The 17,432-nt window shown below is 39.1% G+C and overlaps 1 protein-coding gene across 1 annotated transcript; it reads right to left on the reverse strand.

The window, feature by feature from the left end:
• Nucleotides 1–679: 679 nt before the first annotated feature.
• On the reverse strand, nt 680–8,510 carry LOC149190138 (serine carboxypeptidase-like). Its single transcript, XM_089412042.1, has 9 exons — nt 7,960–8,510; nt 5,630–5,801; nt 3,567–3,686; nt 3,163–3,306; nt 2,775–2,925; nt 1,886–1,974; nt 1,478–1,736; nt 1,167–1,300; nt 680–1,080 (listed from the first exon to the last, which is right to left on the reverse strand). Exons 1-9 carry the CDS (start codon nt 8,334–8,336, stop codon nt 931–933), a joined length of 1,596 nt encoding a protein of 531 aa, XP_089268168.1. The 5' UTR covers nt 8,337–8,510; the 3' UTR covers nt 680–930.
• Nucleotides 8,511–17,432: the final 8,922 nt, after the last annotated feature.

The following is a 17,432-nucleotide window of genomic DNA, read 5'->3' on the forward strand; positions in this document are numbered from 1 at the left end:
ACACATAAATAAACATGGCACATCTCAATCACCTAAACTGCAAACCACAACAACTTATCTCGATGCAACAATAAAACTTGTGAATATACCTATTAAAAGATGCAATGGAGGGGGAAAAGTGAGACCCAAACAAACTCAGAACGTATTCCCAACTTTATTGTATATCAGGCTAACCTGTTCCCCTTGAAATCCTTACATATGTATTGCCGGTATGTTACAAAGAGTAAAATTGCCAATGGTGTGTACATGTCAATCAAACTCCAAGGCGATCTGAACATCAATTTACAACCATCAAACTAAAATGTAAAATAGATAGTCCATACGCTTTATGGACATATCTTGCTATATGACAACCACTTGTGTCTAAGAGGCTTTATAAAGGGATAAGAGGCAAAAAGAGGAAACAGGCAAATTCAAAAATAAAATAATAGAACGAACGAGAAGTGAAACACAGCCAAACCACAGAGCCTCCAATTCAAATATAAGCAGACAACAGTGGCATCCGTTGTATCTTTGCAAACAACAATAAATGTCCTCATGTCTTTGTCAATAAAATTTTGAATGTAGGTTAAGAGCATCATGTTTTGAATTCCCTGACTCAACCAAATATTTTAGTTGAATTTTACAATTTCTTTCAGCCATTCGGACATCAGAACATGCTGGAATAAGAACAAGTGCATAATATGACTTTAACTTCATGTATAATCATAATTCCACAAGGTTGGGTAAGAAATAAGAAACACTTTTTCTATACAGATAAAAAGAGGCTATAAAAAAATTTGACACGAGTTAGCGAGACTGATGGTCCGAATGCACAATTATTTTGCCAAATCAGAAAATACAGAACTTCGGGGATGCACATTACAGCAAATCTAGAAATATTTACATTGATCTAGGTGAAGAGAGCAATTCTCCTAGTTAAACAGATAGCTAACTTTCAAAACTCTTTTCTGGCATCTTTGTCAGAGTCTTTAGAATTTGGGAGTTGTCTTCAGTAATACTTCCTTGTGTCCAGCGTTTTAACATCTCCAAGGCTGCTTTTGGCTGATCCATTGGGACCATATGACCTGCATCACGAACCTGGTGCAGCAAAATAGAAGATTCCATAAGGAAGAAGCTATGTACTTGTACAAAGAAATCAAAGATGATCATCCAGTGCCTTTCACCTTGAGGAAACTGAGTGGTCCATAACTGGTTATTAGACCTGCTTCCTTATCATCTACAAGGAAAGATTTTGTAGGCGCCTTCTTGAAATTCTCACTTCCAGACCAATCCATGGAATTCACCCATCTTGAACTGCCTGAAAGACACATAATTTGAACAATTAACTTTTCAATTTTGAAGATTAGGCTGACAAGTACCGGATCCGTCAGCCTAAAACACGACTGCAAATAAGTTAATAACAGACTTAACACCTAAATCATAAAATCATTGTCCAAAACAAAAACAATGTGTTCTATGTATACCGCATCATTACCTAACCAATTGCTAAGGAGATCATATTCTCCTGCATAAACTAGCAACTTGACACCATCCTCCAAGAGTGTTGGAATGCCAACTTCCATATTCCGCATCAAGTCAGTAAGCATAGCTTTATAAACCAAGTGGCTACAGGTGACAAATTTTCGGCTACCAACCCCCAGGGTATCCCTAACGGAAGCCTGGTTCAAGTAATTCTCCATATTTGAGAAATCATAGCACAGGTCACCATTGCACTCCTTCCGAATATCATAGTACTGCAAAATATAAAACAAAAATGATGAAAACTATATTTTAAGATATATAAAACAAAGATGACAAACTACATTTTAAGATACAAAATGCTGATCAAATATACAGCATGTTTGACTTTCCAGTATTTAGAAGTTAAGAGATAATATCTTACATTGATATTCCCAGCTAATGATACAATGGAACTCAAAATTGAGGTGCACACCAAGTATGATGCAAAGCAAGTGACAGTCCCTTTGGTACCTGCCAAGTTATCACACCGGCTATGATCAGGACCCACATGAACCTTCGATGAAGGGTCCAGCATAATATCACCCGTAGCTAGTTCCTTAAAACACTTCACAAATGGTAACTAAGAATCATAAAGCAAACAACATAGTAACAAGATTTGAATATGAAGACAAATATAAATATAGTTCAGTACAGAAAGTACACATCTCATAATTATGAAAATATGCATTTTGTTCCAAATTTTAATAGGATTTCAGCCTCAGGAATGCCAATAAACCAGGGAAAAAAATATTCCTTAAAATTTGATGACTAGTTTATATTTATAGGTTTCTATTTTTTATATTTTTGGGCTGTTTTTTCTGGTTTATAGGTCTACAAGTATCAAATACATGAGATATATTATCAAAGACCATAAAAATTAAGGTGATCATACTGCTAAATGTTTGTAAAAGCACACAATAAACAAGAATGAACTAACCATAAGAGGGAAAAGCATCACCTCTGCCCAATATTTTGAGATTCAGATAAGCCTTTACTACTGTTATGGCAAACACTTGCACAAACAACTTAAAAAGTACATTGAATATTTCAAAAATCACATCAACAAACAAGTCGTCAACTGAGGATAATTGGTCAAAGCCCTCAACACAAGTTTTATGGTTAGTTTCACAAGCTGTATTGATCCAACTGTGACTGTTCCCAATCAGACAATCAACTTGCAAAAACCCACTCCGGAATATTACCAAAGCAACTACATGATGAACCTAGCTTTCCATTGAGGGTGAGCATTAGATGGTTAAGTACTAACTCACCACAAAATTTTATGGACAGTTCACATGCCGGATAGATTTTGTTGATCCGCCTGTAATCATCTCCCCCGATTAAACCCATCTCCAATGCATAATCTGCGTGTGCTTTATACTGGATTGCTGGATCAGTAAGTCCATTACCAATGGCAAATCCCTACAGGAAGTTTGAAATACGCAGAGATGAAAATTGAGCTTTAAAACGCTTCCCGATCGCATCTAGCTTCTTTATAAAAGTAAAGTTACTGTAATTGAATAATAAAAATAGAATGGATACACATGCCCATCAATTATAGTTGTCTCTTTGACCTCCATATAGACGAGCACAAATGTGATAAGCCAGATAACACAAAAAATAAATCGCAACAAAGCAAAATAATGTGACACGCTATACCTTCAAATTTATTGGAAGACCCTCATTGTCTTTGTTTCCTTGGTGGACCCTGCTTGTAACTGCCGGAATGTAGTGTCCAGCATATGACTCTCCGGTGATAAAGAAGTCATTCTTTGCATACTCTGGGTGTTTTTCAAAAAATGCCTAGCAGATATCGGTAAAACTTATTAAAGTCAGAAGTCTGCATTCGTTGACAAGCAACTACAAGTTTGTACAAAACTCATTAAAGTATCTGCATTCGTTGACAAACAACTACAAGTTTTTTTTACTTACAAACTGAAATTTTTGAACTTGTACATGGGCCATCCACAAAATGGTTAAACAGCTAATTGGGAAAAAACCATTTTCCAACTCTACACTAAGTACTTATCAAATACATCATTTGTGGAAGAAATGAAACATACCTGTAAAAAGTCATACATATCATTACTAACACCCTTCTCATCGTAACGGAGGTCACGTACATCAGTGCTGTAACTAAATCCGGTTCCAGTAGGTTGATCCACAAAAATGATATTTGATGCCTGCCAAGTCACCAACATATTATATTCAAGATCTTGAGTCTTCACAACACAAAATGATCCTTTTCAAGTTATAGGAAAGGGTACATAAATTGAAAATAGTTATAACAAATAATTTATACAAAATAACATAGAAACACGGTGATCATACAAAACAGTTCAGACTTTAGGTGAACCACTACATTCATCATCAATGAGTGATAATAGGACAGAAATCCAGATATTATACAATTCAGAAAAGTACATTTCTATGATGCGGTTTAACAAAATATCTAAAAAGCATGGTGCACAATATGTCATTCCCAGGCCAGTATCATTTGAGCCATTCACGGCACAATCCCATTCTACAGGACCAGATACATCAACCTTGACCTCACTATATTAGGTTTTTAAAGCATGAGAAATGTGACTTCTTCCCTCCTTCGGGATAATTAAAAAGCCAACCGTGCTTAGTTACAAAACTTCTGCATTCAAAATTTCAAACAAATTTAGCCATTGATTTTGAAGTAAGTTTTCTGCACCTAATTTTCCCCTGGTTATATATTATAAATTTATCATAGGTAGCATTGCTTTTTGGCTGCAATCTTCATTTATAATCCGCGTGTTTCCATTGAAACTCCCCACAATAACATGCATTACAAGAATCTTATATCAAGCAATCAAGAGACTTAGACCCAATACCGAAGTCAAAAGTGTCTCTCTTTGGAACCATGACACATTCTGCCAATGTCTTATCCTTCAATCTTCATATATAATCCGCATGTTTCCATTGAAACTCTCAACAATGAAATGCATTACAAGAATCTTATAATAGCAAGCATCAAGAGACTTAGGCCCAATACCCTACTCAAAAGTGTCTCTGTTTGGTACCGTGACACATTTTGTCAGTGTCTTATATTAAGGTCATTCATTAGGAACCCCGAGATGGTTATTAGACGCACAATATCTGCATCAGTATGCAGGAGAATTTCCCATGCATAATCGCGGTATATATTATTCAGCAACATTTGTCAGCCTTCATCATAAAATATGAATATATCCTACAAAGTTACAAACATAATAGCATAATACCTTGAAACACACATGTCTAGAATCTACAGTAACCAGATTTCTAAAACGTCAAACACCGCATTTTCAAATGCAAATTTTCAAATTTAATAGAATAGTGAACCATACTCATAATAGTCCATTTTCAAGAAGGCAAAAACTAAAACTTGATGAATCACAGAATCAATATGGAGAGATTGAAAGCCATGACTAATTCGATCACTGGTAACTGCTTGGGCAAATTGCAAGTAAATACTGTCATAAGTTCTATCGTGTTCTAAATGGCAGTTTCTCTATCAAACCAGCCTTTGAGTCCATTCACATTCATGACATTAATAGTAGCAAAAATCAGTGGGTTGGCTAAGAAGTGTTTTTCAATTTTTCTCTTTTCCCATTAACATGATTATTTCTTTGACCATAGATTTCACGGATTGTAAATTAAATAAAATCTAAAATAGTCTCTTGAATGCTTGCCCTAGGCATTCTCAATGAATTAAATTGTGGTTTCCTCTGCTAAGACTATCCGTTGAGACTACAAATTTCAAATATATGACAAATTTCTAAAGTTTTCCTCTATCATGATTACCTAGTGCAAATATAACACAGTACCCCATAAGCAAAAAAATCAAACAATGCAGAAATGCCATACTCTTTTTAACCACTAATCAAAGCATTATTTTAAGACAAATTTCAAATACATCAAAATACGTTCTACTCATTAACCTGTAAGAAACCATGATTGGCAGATAAAATACTCAAGTGGATCCAATCTTATATTCAGGAATAGGGCTGAAAACGGAATCGATCTTGTGCACAAAAACGTTTAAAACTTGTAATACTATCTCAAACATTAAAAAAATAACAAAAAACACTTGAAACTAACACAAAAGACAGAATACCTTGTCCCATCCATACTCATTCCAGACCAGAGTTAAATTGTCTGTAATCTTGAAAGGCCCATTTTCATAGAAGATAGCCAATTCACTGCTACAACCAGGGCCTCCAGTCATCCAAAGAACAACAGGGTCATCCGCTTTGCTTCCCCGTGACTCGAAGAAGAAGTAGAACATCCTAGACATAACAAATGTGTCAGTGTAACCATTTGTCACAAACCTGTTGCTAGTTCACTCAATTAATACCTTCTAATGCCTTCTGCGTTTAGGAAAGAAAAGGATATAAATACTTAAATTCAATTAACAGTAAATACTTCCCTACCTCGAGCTCTCTCTCACCCACACATTGAAATGCATTTTCTCATTGCAAAGAGCGTTTTTCACATTTTTCTACTTTGCTGACTACAGGATAGAGGATTATTCTTTAGATGCACTCTACATGATCGTTTCCATTCTAGCAATGTTATTTCTAAACTATAGGTAGTGAGGAAAGATGTAGGAATAAAAACATGCATCCCTTGTCACTGATATCTTGAAAAGTTCATGCATCGAAAACCATAAATTAAGGGGCAAGCTCACATAGCCTATTCAATAAAAAAGGATGGTATCCAGGATGAAATAAACAGCCACAACTGGGTAAGAATTAAGCGGGTCAGTTTACTCACGGTATGAAGCCTCACATGTATAATGTATCTACTTGCCTAGATAAGTTGCATAACTTGCATAACGTAAAGCTATAAGGGGCAAGCTCACGTCAGCTATTCAATATTAAAATAGATTTGCACAGAATCAAATGAACAACCACAACTGGGTAAGCACGATAAAAATTCTCTTCTCATGAGAAATTTTGGAAATAGGGATAACATACCTCTACAATGGCTTTTTCGTGGAGAGAATCATCTTAAAAGCAATTAGCTTTAGACATTATCCCTATCTCCATTGAGGTTGAGGTTGCAAGCAGCTGATATATATAAATACTTAGGCCGTGTTGATGCAAAAGCACATAGACATTTAGCATCACTTTGTGAGAGAAAAGGTTGCTTGAGAAGACGTTTACCTTCATTTTTGTACTTCATAAAGCATGCATGTCGGCAGACAGTTTTACTACAGCACTTCTTTGGTTTAAGTTTCAGTCTCATGAATAGGATACCCATGATTATATTAATATTCAGGAATTATCAAAACAAAATATCAATAAACTCAGAAGCACAATCAGAAATATATATCAATGAAACTCAAAGCACAATCAGAAAAATAATATGCTGCAGAAGAGAAATCCTTAAACACCATGCAGACTCCCGATGATTGCCAGATTGGTGCCCGGAAATAAGGCAGAACCAAGGAGAAATAATTAAAAGTCTGTATGGTGTATGATGTTTTCCTGTAAGAGTGCCAAGGCTACTCCTGAAAAGCTATAATAAAATGGGTAAAAGTTAATTCCCAATAAACGCATTCTTGTTCAGTGGATAGGAGCGTATATTTGACACCAACGTGGACATGAACTTGGCATTAATTAGGATAAGTAGAATGGAAATGTTAATTGTGTTTTGAGCCAGAGCAGTCTTGGGATAAGCAGATTGGAAATCTTGGAAATGTTAATTGTGTTGGGAAATGTTAATTGTGTTTGAGCCAGAGCACTCTTGGAACGAATGGCCTTACAGAAAATCCTGATTACCCAGTGAAACCATGGATCTAATGATATGCTATGCGACTCATACTCTGGTTTCAACCAGCAATCAATACCGTGAACATCACTCAATGCACCCCTTTTTCTATCCCATTTCAGCACATCAAGTTGGGAATATTTGATAAACATATTATAAAAGGTAGAGTCGAATTGAACAGATTTAAATTGAAGAGAATATTTAAAGAAACAAAAAGAAAAGAACACTCGCATAATCCCAGCTAAGCAACGACCTAAAGGGATCTATCAGACACATAATGAAGCTAATAATTATTTTGTTCATTATCTAACGTCCATCAACGCCGTTACAGAACACCAGACCTTTGCGCCTTTCGAATTCGATTAAACCCAAGATTTTCCCCAAATTTTATCCAATAAACAAAGTTTACATTAATGGTATTTTAAACTACCAAAACATTATAGTTCTAAAGATGGATAGTTAGGTGACCAGGTTTGGTCCCTACGAGTTTTGTCTTATATCCAGAAGACGACTTTATAGACTTCAGAGCAGAGCTGCTCCAAACAAATTTCTTCGATTAAAAAAAAAAACTACGAAACCATTATATCGATTAATTATTTAATCGTTTTCTTCACAGACCCAATCTAAATAAATGCCTCTATATAGTTTCTCAAAAATCTTCCTAACACTTACTTCGCAGCGTGCGAGTGTTCGAGGCGAAAATATCCGACATGATGACCGAGTTCTTCTAGACTGGCGTTCTTTTCCGAGTCCCCATTAATATCCAAATTGAGACTCCTTTCAACCAAACGAGGGCCGACGTCGTATTCCTCTTCCGGTTCTGCGATTCCCGGAGTCAAATTCAGCTCTTCAATCAGCCGTTCGGCCTGAGCTTGAGGGAACCTGGCGGTCGACGGGAGCCGTAAGTAGGCAAATGACGGAGATATGCAGAAGCACAGCAACAGCAACAGAACAAAGGTTTTCATCTTCATTTCCTTTTGCAAGTTTTTTCTGTACAACAAGATTTTGAAATTTTCAGTGAAAGCTCCGGACTTCATATAGACCGGCATTCGACTTTTGCCCAGGGATTGAATTTGAAACTCAAATTGTACTTCGTCCGCATGATTTGCATCATTTATTTATTTTTGAGTTAAAAGGATCAAAATAGAAACCAAAATTTCCCCGATAATTTGCTCATCAAATACATCCAAAAGTTTTCTCGGCCCCTCAGCATTTTTTATTATTAAAATGCACCAAAGTTGCAGAAAGCGAAGGGTCTTTCAAATTTGAAATTCCTACTATCGCTGGAGTTGCGAAAAGTGACAGGTGTTTTAACGTGTTTTAAATTTGAAATTCTTACCATCGCTGGAGTTAGCAGAAACTGACGGGTGTTTCCTACCCTGCTCTCCGCGCTTGCGGTATATATTTACTCTATCGGCGGCGAATGCTGGACGGTTTGAGACGTACAAGGAAATATGGAAAATTCAATGGTATAGTTGGCACCGTGTGGCCACGAAGTTTCCTGCGATTTGTGTTGGCGAGGCAAACCAGCCTCGTAGGTTGGTAGCGTAGTTACTAATGAGAAAGCCACGGAATTGGCGCATTAAGGGATTTGGCATTGGCGCTGTGAATAAAGTGATGATAGGGAAGTTCGTTCTTTCTGTAAAGAAAATTATACATAAGTCGAGTAAACTATATTTACGATTGAGATATCTATGATTAATTTTAATTATTATAATTTTTTTGCGAAAAATTTTTCCCGGTAGATTTTTCGCCGAAATCCAGCGAAATTATGTCTTGTTTAGACTACTATAGGTTTTATATCACAGCGAGAAACACAATATATGGTTTTATCACTTGAGCTCGACTCTTTTGACATTTGGAAAATAATTTTTTATTTAAAATTTATTATTATTTTTAATTCTGAAATAGTATTAGTTGACATTTGGAAAATAATTTTACATTTGGAAAATTATTATTATATAAAAAATATGTTTAAAATTAAGTGTATAAAAAGTTTTTTTGATTAGATGAATTAAAATAATGTATTGTAACTGTTTTAAGTTTTGGGTTTATTTTAGATTTTAGCAGTACAAATTTCAATGATATTATGATTTTAAATTTATGATTTCAATTAATTATTCATTATTCAATTTCTCGCAAAATTATTAAAAATTATTCAAATTATCAAAATGCAGAAGCTTTAAACTTTAACCGTTAAAAAAAAAAAAAATATTCCTTAAAAAATATCACAAGAATGAATGTAAAAAATAAAAATAAACTACAACAATTATATATATATATATATATATTCAAAAGGATAAAAAAAAATAGAAAAGTGAAATTATAGTGATTAAAAAAGTGGACAAAATAAAAAAATCATTTTTTCAGTATTCTGGAATAAGGCTTCCAAAATTATAATTTAATTATCAATAACTAAAGCAACCATATAAGTTAAATGGTTGGTAAAGGTCCTTAGGTATCAATCATAATAAGTATCAAAACACTTCATTACTAAAATTCAAAACAATTGTTTCATTGCTAGAATTAAAAAATTCATAAGAATTATCTAAATTATAATTTTATTTAAAATAATTAGGACAATAAACATGTCTATTTCATAATAGGTCTTCCACAACTTTAATTTAATTATCAATGATTATTAGGTGGATGATAGAGATTTTACCTCCATAGATAGTAGTATTCAAAGATTGAGGCTTGAGTTTTACCTCCCAAGTTAATTATGTTCTTTTAATTAATTTATCTCAAATTAACTAATTAAAAAAAATGTCATATCAAGACATGTCATATTGAGCATGTGGTATTGATAAACCATGGTATTAGCCCATGGTATCTGTTGACAGTGTTGGACCCACCAACATTCAGGGGATCTCCCAGATATGAAGTCTCAATCAGACCTCACACCGTTTGGTGTAGGAGTCCCATCTGGTATAAAGGTCTGGTTGCCAAATCCTTAGAGATTTTCCTTGACTCTAACGTCAGCACAAGTGAGTGATGAAATAGTGTTTTCAAAAAGCAAGGGAAGTGTGTATGGTGAGTGTACAGTGCCATTGTGTCTAGGTTCTTCTACTGCAAAGGAAGAGAGAAAAGTGAGCCTCTAAGTGAGAGGTAATAGTACCACCCAGGAAGAGACACACACGAACCAAGAGGACCTGTCCAACATCCAGCAGAATAGTCCACAACAGATGCAACAGTCATTCCAACCAACAAACAAGGGGATGTTCGTCTAACATCCAATGGAATAGTCCACAACGGATGCGACAATCGTTATAACCAATAAGCAAAGAAAGATATGTCTAGTATCCTGCAGAATAGTGCACAAGGATGAGACAACAATAACAACCATTAGATCATATTCTCAACAGCATAAGCACTAAAATAACCGAAATAGTTTAGCTATCTTAGTAAATGTGAAAGCAAACATGAAATACAAATGTTCACATAATAGTCTTACAAACATCCATAGTTCATGCATGAAGAACATGCTGGCCTGAAAGGCTTCTGTTATTAAGACAAAGATCCAAGACACATAATTACATGTACATCACTAGCCCAGTAGTGGAACATTGGAGCCACTCCTTGCTCCTCAAAGAACTAGGTGGTCTCTCTAATGCCTTATGGGAGGAGCCAAGGTGAAAAGTCCTTTGCTCATACAATGAGGGAGTATATATAACCAAGGGGTGATGCTTACCCCTTGTGACTATTTGACTACCCTCATGATTGTTCAACTTCCTATGACTTTTCAACTTACATGACTCTTCATATTCATGTGTGTCCATTGGACTTCCACTTTACAATACATTTGATTTAAAATATTCATGGCCCACAAAAGTGATGTGGCATATGAAAAATCATGACAAGAATTGACGTGACACTGCTGACATGGACTGGCTTAATGATGTGGCAATGTCAAGCCATTATTTCTTTTGAGTGATAGATGTATTCTTGGATATTCTCTCTTCTCCTCCGCATAGCTTGATGATGCGGGGTCTTCAATGATCTTTGGTCTTCGAAGGTGGTTGCACACTTGTGCTCCTTTTGCTTGTTCTTAGTAGGTCCACTAGTCCGTTCAGCTATAAGTGAGTCTTTAGGAATGCTTCCCTCCTTCTTCTCCTCCTTCATCATCTTGCCATGACTTGATAGTGTACATGTTCTTATAATTCACTTATGACAGGACGACATCAATCCAAAAACTCCATATCCTAAGATGATGCATTATTATCCATGAACTGAGCCCAGGTGGTGGGCTCCAGTATTGTAGCAATAATGCTACAACTCCTGGAGCTTCCTTATCTAATTTTATCAACCCGGTAGTTCGTAACAAACTTGGAAGCGACGGTGCTGTATGCACAAGTACTAGCTCTTGTCGCAGCTGTCACTTGGTCAGCTGGCACAAGTCCGCTAGGGCTCAAGCCAACTTCTATATGTTCGCAGAAGAATATTTTTAAGTGATGAACGAAAGCTATCTCAAAGGGAATTATCCTACTTTGCAAGAATGAACTGAAAGACAACAAAACATAGAAACCCTAGTAAACCCTAATTTGACCAGCTTAATCCTTACGATGCAATGGTGGGAATGCAACTTCTAAAAATGATGCCATTACTTCTATTGGGATGAGATGCATGTGTTTAAACTACTTTCATCTGAAGAGAACATGTTTTTGTATTTTTGCTCAAGTTGGTGGAGTTATTATGACTGTGCTTCTTACTGGGTCTTGACTGTGCAGGGGTAGAAAAAGGGGAGGAAGGCTTGGAAAAGGTCAGGAAGACTCTGAGAGGGTCTAAGGGATCCCTTACATCATTCCACAGAAGTTCACAAAGTTCAGATGCCTGGAAACCGTGTTTGCAAGCTTCTACAGGATGTCTGCAGGGGATTCTACAGGAAGTTCAGGATTTCTACAGGAAGTCTGCTAACTTCTACAGGATGTTCTGCAATAGGATTTTTGGGTGATGGGTGAGTGAATGAGCTGTAGGGGTGGATAGAGAGGTAGGAGGGGAGCTTGTGATGGCTTATGGACAGAGAGATGAGGTGGAGAGGGGGTGTGTAAAGCTGGTTGGTCTAGAGGAGGGTAGAGGCAATGGAAGGCCGAAAAGATAAAACAATGTGGAGGGTAAAAGAGTTGGGAGGCAAATGATCTAGCTGGGAGATAAGTAGATGGCTTAGGCACGGCTCAGAAGGATAGGGAAATGATAGAGTGGTGTTGCGCAGTGTAAATGAAACAAATCACCGGTGTCTTGCACAAAACCGAGAATTCATCAACCTATTCTAACTGTTTTATTAAAAACCAAAGAACAACAATGTAGTTTAAAGGGAAATCGTGCATGGTGCTGAAACAAAGAGTTATTCCACAAGATCTAAATGCATGGACACTTTTACAACCGAAAACATCACCTCAAGACTTGCATGAATATGTAAAAAAGTGTTTTTGGTAGTTGGCACGGTCTGCACTTCCGGTCCCCAAACAGAGGTGAAAGTGAGTGTGCATTCAACCTTTTTTGGAACTCTGATTAACTCCAATCCTCTTACTCTAATCTAAACTACTGAAGCAATTTTGTTCATAACACTAACCTATGTAACCACACCAAGAAATCTGAATCAGCAAACTGTGTTTCCAAGTGCATGTAAAGGAAAAGAAATATAATGCTGAAAGAAAGACAAGTAACAATACAAAGAAAGGAGGCCTATTGCTCTCAGGTTGGGCCCAACCCTGAGAGCTATAGCTCCTCTAAGAACTCAGAGCTGCCTCAAATCTGTCTGCTTATTCATTAAGAGATAATAGTCAAAAGTCTGATAACATGCCAAAAATGGCTTACAAAAAGCAAAACAGAGCTATCAGCTCGTAGTCTAGAATGAACAACAAAGTTTCAAAAGTCCCCATCGAAGGCTACAGCCTCAATATTTATACATTATGAGGGCCAAGCTGGCCTCCTAAATTAGTGGGGCTTGGCTGACCAACTAAAAGTAAACTGTTGTTCCCTTAGAATCCGTTGGCTGCCTTCTAGCTCGGTGGTGATAGCTGTTGGAGCTCGGAGTTGAGGTGGAGATCACGAGGAAGGCCATTCAAGGCTGTGGACAACCTTCCTACAAAACCGCAATGCCACCTTGGCTGTCTCCTTGCCTCCATCTGCGTGGTTTTGCTCCATTTAATGTCAAAAAACCTGAAATAAACATGTATTAGCCACCTAGGAATAGTGACTGCCCTCCTTCCTACAAATAACATGAATATACTAAGAAATGATGCATAAGTGATAAAAAATGAAGGGTTGAGCAAGGTAAGTAGGCCAAATGAGCCCAAAATGTTACCAAAATTTGGGGCTCATCATCACCCCCCAGCTAAAATATTTGCTCATCCTTGAGCAACTAGTCCAACTCCTCATCCTTCATTGCCTTTACTTCCACCCTTACATCCCAAGCCTCTGTAGTAGTGTCCTCCTTGCTGATATGGAATCCAGCCTTTCTGTTCACCTCTTCCCACTATTCATTATCATCTTCCTCTGTGCTGCCTTCCATCAATCCTAGCAGCAGTGGTGGGCTTAGTTTGAGGTCAATCCAGCTGGCCTCGAGGTTTTGCATGGATTTCTTATAGAGGGCCACCCGTACTAGAGCTTCCCTCATCCGAGTTGGGGTATGATACTCTCTGATTTTCAGACTATGGGCCAAGGTATTCCATCTGCGGGTGCAAGCTTGGACAGCGTTGTCTCCTAACAGTCTCTCCATGTCCTCAAAATGCGCTATGGCTTGGGCCTGCTGATCCATATATCTCAATGAAGTTTGAGGGTCAGTGGACAAGTGTTGGTGTGCCGAGATTAGTGCAACTGGATCCCCTGGTTCTGCTCTAATTAGCAATGACTCATTCAGCTCCTGGTTCATGACCGCTTTGGCTTCTGCTGCTCTTTTGTCCTCATGGTTCAACCATGAGGCAAATGCCATTAATTGCATATCTCCCAAGGCCGTATTGGGATCCCATGAAATTACATTAGGCAGGGCCAAATTATGGAGGTAGAACTCCGCTAATTTGGCCTTATCCTCTGATGAACTAGTACTGCATACTTCAGTGAATTGTTGTGGGTCTTGGAGCTGAGAGATACCTCTTTGCGCCAAGGTATTGATTTGAAATTGCAGCCATTGGTCTTTCAGGTACAGGCCATAGGATTTGGCCGGCTGTCTGCATTGTATAGCATCCATGGCCCAACTGGCCATGCAGGCCAATTGTGCCTCTTTCTGCTGCAGTTGTTGTCTGAGAGCTTGCACCTCAATTTGTGCTTGCTGTTCTGCTTCCTGTAGATGCAAGGTTGGCTCCCCAAGACCGGTTTGTAGTTCCTTTTTGCCTTGTTGTTCTGCTGTGGTGTCATTGGAGGGTGTACCTGTTCCTGTCCTCAGCTCCTGTAGCTGCAATCTAAGCTTTTCGTTTTCTTCCTGTAGGAACACTCTTTGGCAATTTGCCACGTGTTTAGCCATGGCTAATTCACTTCTGGCCTCCTTGAGTTGCTCTTGCAAGGGACCTATGTCCGCCACACCCTTTGACTTGGCTATTTTCATCCACGTGTGTGTACGTACTCTCTCTTCCTCCAATGCAAAAAACAGTGGCACAGTGAATTTCTGAGGTATAATTTTGCCAGCCTCTAAAAAGTTGTAATATGAACTCAGACTTGGCTGAGGGCTAGGCTCTGGAATGTGCTCTTTTTCTACTTCTCTTGGTGGCTCTACTTCGCCCTCCCTCGGTGGTGATGAGGGTGCTTCTCCTTCCATTCTCTCTGTTTCTTTAAGCCTGGCTAAGGTTTCCTGTAGAGCATCCTCAGCATCCTGTAGCCGAGCTTTTGAAGCCAATTGGTCTAACCTTTCTTTCCAAGTAGTTTTCTTCGGGCTCCCCCTCTCATAGGTGACTGATATCCTTGAGGGGGACCTCTCCTTGGGCGAAGTAGGGGCATCATCTATAGTGATTGGGCTGCTGGACGGAGGCTGTGGCTTGCCCGTCTTTATTCTCACACTTCTCCTAGCTTTAAAATATAGAGGGGTCTCTCTCTTTCTCTTCTCCTTTGGCTTAGGAGGTGTGCTGAGGGCGGCCAGCACAGCTGCTGCCTCCCTTGCAAGAATGTCAGCTTTTCTTCTCCTTGGGTCTCGCTTTCTTAGGGCTTCCTGTAGAAGACCCTTTTTCGGTTGATTTCGGGCTTCTTGTAGAAGGCCCTTTTTCAGCTGATTTTGGGCTTCCTGTAGAAGCCGGTTTCGGTTTTCCTGTAGAGACACGTGGCACCACTTAAGATTGCTTTGCTGAGGGTGTTTTACTTTTCGACTTGGTCGATGCTGCTGATGAGGTGCCCTTGCTGATGTGGACCTGCTCAGCCTTGTCCACTCTGCTTTGTAATCTTTTCTCTCTGGCCGTCAACATGGGTGTGTCATCCTTCTCTTTGGCACCCTTTTTCTCTCGTTTCTTCTCTTGCTTTTTCTTCTGCTCCGTGGTCGTGGTCTTCTGGCCTTTTTCTTTCTTCCCTGCGGGCACTGACTCCTTCTCCTCACTGCTAGATGAACCGAGCTCTTCGGTCAACATCTTTATGTCACCATCCTTGGTCAAATTTATGAAGGCTTCCCATGAGAGAGGAACCTTGTATGTGTGGAGCGCATCCTCCACGAGGAGTTTAATGAGTCCATGGTGGGCTACCTGATCTGGTGTGCCTTCTTTTAACTTGGTGGCACATTCAATCATAGACTATAGTAGAAAGTAGGGGATACTCAGTTTTTTTTCTACAGGTAGGTCCAACTGGTGCCTTAATTCCGTGAGTAACCGAAAATGGTACCCATACACAATGCTAAAACGACCTTCGCAGGTGATGTACTTCATAATCTGCAGACTAACTTCACTCCACAGTGGCAGTAAGCTGGTTCTACGAACCCCGTTTTTATCTTCTGAGAATTCCTCCTCTGGTGGAAAGAATTCTTTCTTAGCCTGTTGGCCCAATTTCCTTTCTTCTTTATCCCATGGTAATCCCATTGGGAGCTCAGTAACTCGGCTGATGAATTGTGGGGTGAGTCTGAGACTCAAACCCCTGAAGTTAACGGTGGCCAATGTTTTGGATTTCGGCTTCAGAGCTTGCAAAAACTCCTCTGCCACCTCATCGTCATAGCCCTGCAACTTGTCGCAGAACGACATCCATTGCGCTTGCATGAATAGCTCCACCACCTCAGGATTCTCTCTTAACTTTGTTGAATCGGTTGGTTCCCTTCTGATGAACCCACCCGGCATGGTGAAAAAACTGCTGCGTTAGCTAGAGGTGGCGAATGCGAAAGAAAATTGGCCTACTGGGACAGAGCGTAGAATTACGCCTTTGTCACGCATACAATTCACGAAACCTTATCCTCGAGGACCTTAACACAGCTTAATTATACTGACATCCTGTAGGACGACAATTCATGCAACGGCAGACAATACTTGCAAATTTTTTTATGTCCAGACTGTAGAACGTCGACTCTGCCACCCTCGAAACCAATTGCATGGAAGGTTCAGGCTTACCTTTTTAATCCGCCACCTTTTGACGTGAGGAACCCAATTTCCTGTAGAAGCAGCTTTCCTGTAGAAGCAGCGCACGAATTCTGGAGGATACTGCAGTGGGTCTGCGCTCTCTGTGCTGCTTAACAGGCGTTCGAACGGCCAAAGACTTGGAGTGTCGAGCTTCAGAGGAATCCGGATGCTCACTCGACTTTCAAACGGCGAATGATAAATGCATGGGGTGGCAATCTAGCCTATTAGATTTGAATCCGGCGGAATCCGTGGTGCGGGGGTGAGCTGTCCCTGCCGGACCGTTGGACGACGTCACTCCATCATTCTTCTGCAAGTTCCCTTACTGCCGCATCATTCCCCGCAGATCCGCCGCCGTCATTTCTGTTACAACTCATTTCTCCCCGACTGGATGGCTCTCACGTGTGCACTGCCCGTTCCTTTTGCCACGACCACCGCTCAAACATCTGACTAGACCACTGACTGGTCGACGTGGCCAGTCGAATGGCCATACGGCCGCTCAACCCATTCACTTCACACTTCGCAAACATTTTCAAAGTAAAATTCATGCAATTCGACGGAAGAAAGGGTCGAGGCACTTACCTGTGCGGCCGCGACACGATTCTTCAGGCTTTTGGACGATGATGAGTAGAT

This window comes from Pinus tabuliformis, chromosome 3_1 (genome assembly GCF_031772625.1).
Source record: "Pinus tabuliformis cultivar Carrire ecotype Pingquan chromosome 3_1, CPIR1, whole genome shotgun sequence".
Classification (NCBI taxonomy): Eukaryota; Viridiplantae; Streptophyta; class Pinopsida; order Pinales; family Pinaceae; genus Pinus; species Pinus tabuliformis.

Coding starts and splice junctions, on each gene's coding strand:
- LOC149190138 (XM_089412042.1), bottom strand. CDS start 8,336: ATGCCGGTCTATATGAAGTCCGGAGCTTTCACTGAAAATTTCAAAATC. Junction 5,802..7,959: donor GAACACTCGCACGCTGCGAA/GTAAGTGTTAGG, acceptor TGTTATGTCTAG/GATGTTCTACTTCTTCTTCG. Junction 3,687..5,629: donor ATGAGTATGGATGGGACAAG/GTATTCTGTCTT, acceptor GTGACTTGGCAG/GCATCAAATATCATTTTTGT.